Source organism: Bidens hawaiensis, unplaced genomic scaffold (genome assembly GCF_021521415.1).
Source record: "Bidens hawaiensis isolate Kalapana, Puna unplaced genomic scaffold, B.hawaiensis_p1.1 tig00028764_1, whole genome shotgun sequence".
Classification (NCBI taxonomy): Eukaryota; Viridiplantae; Streptophyta; class Magnoliopsida; order Asterales; family Asteraceae; genus Bidens; species Bidens hawaiensis.
In genome coordinates this window covers 224,368-230,446 of record NW_027494711.1, presented here as the reverse complement: position 1 = coordinate 230,446, position 6,079 = coordinate 224,368, and the positions used below count along the sequence as shown (strand labels likewise).

The 6,079-nt window shown below is 33.1% G+C and overlaps 1 protein-coding gene across 1 annotated transcript; it reads left to right on the top strand.

The window, feature by feature from the left end:
* The first annotated feature begins 2,259 nt into the window (after positions 1-2,259).
* LOC143577677 (uncharacterized) lies at positions 2,260-5,860 on the top strand. Its single transcript, XM_077061442.1, has 7 exons — positions 2,260-2,625; positions 3,387-3,486; positions 4,002-4,064; positions 4,189-4,303; positions 4,528-4,610; positions 5,301-5,362; positions 5,493-5,860. The coding sequence occupies exons 1-7, from the start codon at positions 2,420-2,422 to the stop codon at positions 5,602-5,604; spliced, it is 741 nt and encodes a 246-aa protein (XP_076917557.1). The 5' UTR covers positions 2,260-2,419; the 3' UTR covers positions 5,605-5,860.
* Positions 5,861-6,079: the final 219 nt, after the last annotated feature.

Here is a 6,079-nt window from a genome sequence, read left to right as displayed (position 1 = left end):
TAAAATATTTCACAGCCAAATATTTTAATAAACACCTGTACCAGTACTCGCGTTCGCTGCCCCGCCCGGGGTAAGGGTTGAGGGCTATGACAAAGACCAATCTTATTGATAGATACAATCAATATCAATGCTTAAAAGTTATGAATCATTGACAATAAGAATTTAATTCTAAATATCGGTGATCAAAAACCAATTAAATGATGAAATTAAAGGTAATCAAATGCGAGAAAAACTATTTAATCAAAACAAATAAACATAAGGATTAACTAGCCGAGTGATTATTTAAAATCTAAATACATGTTAAATCAACTTGAACCCATTTACTAACACGAACCCTACACTCAGAGATGATTATGGGTGGTTTAACCTTGCACCGTCATCTTTTGATCTTCGATTCTGAGTTTAGTTAGGAAAACCAAGGTCAACCTGATTGGAAGAAGTTGAGAATGGTGGAAAAGATCTAAAATTCGTCCAAAGACGGTTGGGAATGTATCGAGGACGAATTGGGTTAAAAGCCTTCTTATATACCAACAAAATCTCCGGCTAAAAATATAAAATCATGACCCGACGTAACTTACGCCGGAAACAAATCTGATACGCCCAAAATCTCTGTTAATGCATCAAGCTACACCAAAAATTTCTTATCAGTGTAAGCTGCGCTCGACCCTTTTTTTCTTTGGAGTAACGTTTTTATTGTTTAATTTTACAAAGTTAATTACAATGGTCCGTATACTCATATTGTAAGTTTGGTCTCAAACTTTGAGAATTACATCTATGGTTGCAAATTGTTTGAAAGCGTAACATTGATGATCCTTGAATGGACATGTGCTAGTTGTTCTAGTTAAGTTCATGTAATTTGGCCCTATATTTGTTCGAGTTTATCATGTTCGATTCATGTTATTCTATCTTCATTTCTTGTTTATTAGTAGTTCGATCTTGCAATTTGCAAAATGATTCGTTCTAGTACAATAGTGGCGTTTGTCGACAACGTTAGACATAGAGGATTGTCGAAAAGGAATATGAGCATTAGAAGTTGTTACGTGCCAACGAGAAATCCTAACTAAGATTGTCATTAAACACAAATTAAAATCAATCAATAATTAACTAGACAACAATACACAACTAAAGTCATATACAAATAATCTATTAATCAAAATAACATAAAAAAGTTGAGAAACTCTAAATCCCTTTATATAAAGAACAAAATTCCAATCAGTATGATTCTTTATTTTTTATACAAAATAAAACATTAAGGGTTATTTGGTAGTCTTAATAATTTCATTAAAATACTATATTTAAATCGGTTAGAAGTAAAGTGTGTTTGGTTACACCTCTTAATGGCTCTTAGGCTACATGTACTAGGCGAGAAAAGTGGGCGAGAATGGGCGAAAAGGGGCAAGAACACCGCCCTCGCGGGCGACAAAAGGGGCGAAAAGGGCGGGGGCGAGTTCTTTTTCTCGCCTGTTTGTTTATTTGATTTATTATTATTATAATACAATGTGAGTATGATATATATATATATATACATATATGTATATATTGGGCTATAACACCCCTAAAACAAAACCCACCATTTGCCAACTGGGCGCCACATGACGCAAAACGCCTCATTTTGTAGCTCCTCCACTACACATAGCCTTAGAGCTTCTTACTGGTTAAACTTCAAACACATGAATAGTGCATAATTTAAACGCTATCTATTAATCAGCTGGACATTTGGTTTAACACTAGATTACCAAACAATCCCTAAAAATCATTTATGTTGTGACAAATATTTTCCACCAACACTTTCTAAAAATACCTCAAAATATAACTATCATAATAATTGGAAAAGAATATTCCCAAAATACCCCCTTGCCAAAATTAAACAAAACATCACTATATTCACGTTTTGTCCCAACATCTTCACGGGTTGCAAATAATAATAATTGGACCGCCTCACTTCAATCAATCGTGTAGCATCTTTTACCGATGGGTCAAATTGCCCTCATGAATCTTTCCTTAAAATAATAATAATAATAATAATAATGTTTTTAGTTAGAACACTGAGTCTACCCGGGTTTTCGTTCCACCGTGTGTTACGTTAGAGAGTTTTGCTCTTGTGATAGAACAACGAATGTCAAGTGACAATCGGCGGTATGGTCGCCGAGAACGCCCAAGCCATCTGAAGTCAGCATGAGCCCGATTAAAACAACATAGTCTGACTACGGTTATATAATAATAATAATAATACTCGCACCGATTCTCTCTCTCTCTCTCTCTCTCTCTCTCTCATCCATCAGCAAGCCCCCAATTCCCAAATTGGGTTCTTTGAATCTCAATTTTATATTCACTCAGCAAACGGATAATATTAATAATAATAATCTCTGTACTTAATAATAATATTAATAATAATTTGATAAAGTTTGTGTTTTTATTGATGGCTGCGAGTGCAAACCCTAACAACGAGTCAACCAGCAACGGAAATGGTAACGCCGCCGCCGGTAATAATAATAATAATACTAACGGCGGCGCGCCTGATAATTCGGCGGTGGGTCCTACACAGTCGGCGTTGAGGCATAACCCGGGTTTATCGGTTGAATGGGCTCCGGATGAACAGTCACTGTTGGAAGAATTGCTTACAAAGTTAGTATTTTTATGATTATTATTATTATTATTGAATTGGGATTTAGGGTTTATGTTTTTTGACCTAATTTTTAGGGGTTTTGGTAAATTGGGGGTTTATGGGTGGTAAATTAAGATGGGGTTTGTTGGGTTTTTGTTAATTTTGGTTATTTTGCTGAATATGGAAATTGGTTGGTTTTAGTGTTAATTGATGGTAGTTGAATTTTGGTGCTACAAAAGTTAATATTCTTAAAGATGAATTGGTGTTTGGTTTTTAACTTTTTATGTTTATAATAAGTGATTTTATTAAATTCCGTCGAAATGATGGAATAATTGATTCTTGATGTGGTGATAAAATGTGTTGTTTTTGCAAAATCGGATTACTTTTAGGATTTAGCTAAATCTTATATTACTTTCCAATAATAGATGAAAAAGCCCGGTTTGGTTAACGTCAGTTATTCAATGTCTTTTAGTATACTGTGAAAATATCAAAATCGAGTGCAATCTATTAATTATTTCACAAAATTTTGTTAATTGGTTTTGGATATTTGGAAATCAAGTGTCTTGTACATCAAGTATTATAGAAAGAACACATGCTTACGAGTAAGTCTTGTACGCAAATATAGTATATGTGTTTCATAAATTAGATGTATGGTTAATTTATTAGTGATTATCTTCGATTATGTATTTGAGCTAATAGTTTCACCAACATTTGTTTTACCTAAATGAACATAGAAAATTTCATAACTTTAATTGCTGTCGTTTTTTAATATAAAATGCAGATATGCCTCAGATACTAGTGTATTGCGTTATGCGAAGATTGCAAAGAAGTTGCAAGACAAAACAGTCAGGGATGTGGCTCTTCGTTGTAGATGGATGACAGTATGATATATTTTCCTTCCAGTTTTTTTTTCTTTTCATTATATAGATAAAAATCATATTTCAAATTAACCGTAAGTGTATTTTGTTTTGATTTAGTAAACCAACTTACAGGCATAATAACGCTTGCAACTTTGTGATATTGCTAAAGGTTTACTTAAATATAAGTATATCTAGAAAAATGGCAAATTCACTTTTCAGCTGGTCATAAAAGTGAATTCCTTTCACATTTGTTATTCGGTTTTAAAGTCATAATTTAGGTAGACTTTATATTATATTGCCCTTCTTTAAGACACTTGAACATAATATTCTTGCTAAAGTTTTGTTACAACTGTGAGAAACCTTTTGCTTTAAATGTGATACATAAGACAATTAGTCAATTACAATGCGGAACACTTGTTTGACCATCTTTTTTTTTGTCAAAACTAGTTGGGTAAGCTAATAGGGGAACATAACTAATTGGTACTCTGATTGTTATATAGTGCTAAATTTGCACAATTTCTTCTTTGTATTTTTAGAAAAAGGAAAATGGTAAGAGAAGGAAAGAGGACAATTCATCAAGGAAAAACAAAGATAAAAAGGTGCGCTTCATAGCTTTTCACTATATTATTCTTTTTAACCCAAAATAGGTAAAAGGTCGGAAGCAAACGGTAGAAGAAGGGCATTTTGAACGACAAGTATTCCTGTTTTTTTTCTTACTTTCAGGAAAAAGTAACCGAGTTGGCAAAGTCGTCTTCTCATACTACAAACCGTGCCAATGGCCCGCCATATACTCAATCAGCAGTTTATATGGACAGTGATGATGGTATCTCTTACAAAGGTTGGTGCATTTTTTATTTTTCAGTCAAATCGTATTATGATTAAGAAAAAAATGTACTTTTAGTAATTCATGTAAATATTTTCGAAATCAAACATATAACATATATTATATACACACTGCTTACTATACAATATGTTTGCTTTTGTCAATAATATTAAAGGCGTAATTGTTTAGTTGTCATTAATATTAAATAAGTTGTAATTTGTGGGTGTTTCTTGATGCAGTGATTGGTGGTACAGCAGGGCAGCTTCTTGAGCAGAATGCTCAGGCGTTCGATCAAATTTCTGCAAATTTTGCTGCTTTAAAGGTAAATACGCAGTGTTGATGAATACTTGAATTAGTTCTATCAGATTTATGATTAGCTGGACTTCTTCCAGCAGGAAATTTGTTACCTATTAGTTTAATTTTGAAGAGAAAACCTGGTAATTGATCACTAGTGAAACCAAGCAGTATCCGTTTAAGAAAATTATAATTTTTATTATGGGGTTAATTTAATATATCTTCCTCAAAACTTGGGATAATATCATATTTACCCAACAAAAAAGATCATAATGGTTATAATTATCGTTTTATCGTTTTCAAATTTTTGACATTTATACCCTTGTCTTTAAACTTGCATTAGAATATGAGAGTTTGGAGTGTGAGGTGAAAGAAAAGGGTATACTGGTCATTTAAATTTTGACATTTATACCCTTGTCTTAAAACTTGCATTATATTGCGAGGTGAAAGAAAAGGGTATGATTTGATAATTATGCAAGTTTTAGGGGTATATACGAAATTGGTCTTTTATCATGTCGTCCGTAAAGGGATGAATGACAGCGGGTCCCATTTTCGGAAACCAAGTGGAGAGAATTACTTGCAGTTTTGACCAATTTAGAAAGTAACCGTTTTGACCCGATACACGACTGCCCACTGAGCCAAGAATTACTTGCAGTTTAGCTGAAAGTCTATTTTACATTTTTACCCCCGAATAATGCTCTGTTTTTATGTGTGGCAGGTGCATGAGAACATCAATCTCTTCTGCCAGGCGCAAAATAATATCGTCAATATCTTGAACGAGTGCGTCATCTTTCTTACACTGCAAATATTTATCATTTTCCTAAAATCGTTCCTCTTTTTTTTTCCAGTTTACGATCAAATTAAACTTTTTTAATGGCTTTTGATTTTACATTTTTAATTTATGTTGCAGCTTAAATGACATGCCGGAGATAATGAAGCAGATGCCGCCACTGCCTGTAAAGCTTAATGAGGAACTCACAAACTCCATGCTTCCGCAATCATCTTTACAGAAAAAAGCTTGAGTCTTTCTTCTTGGGTTCGTACTTAAACCTGGAGATGATGTTATTTCCAGTTACTTGTCGAAATGTCGTTTAGTTGGGTTACTTGTGTTTTTGAAGCTTATGCTAGATGTTTATGAAATGTGTGTAGTCGAAAAGAAAGATTCTGTAGATTATAGTAGGATCGAATCAAGTTGATTCAAAGTTTGTTCTGTTTTTTCAAAGGCGATTTATAATCAAGTTTTATGAAAGAAATAAGAAAAAATATTAAAAATCCAATAATACACTAGAGTGTGTTTACATTTAGTAGATAGTCATGAAAATCACATTCGATCGTGTTTGATTCAGTTGATAATCACAAAAACCACATATTCGATGTGTACAATGTGTTTCATATAAATTGTTAGTGGGGTAAAACCGGCTTTTGAGTTTTGTTTATTAACCTTACCAGTTATAATTGGTTTTAACGTGTCTAAAGTCTTAACTTACAAGACTGGAT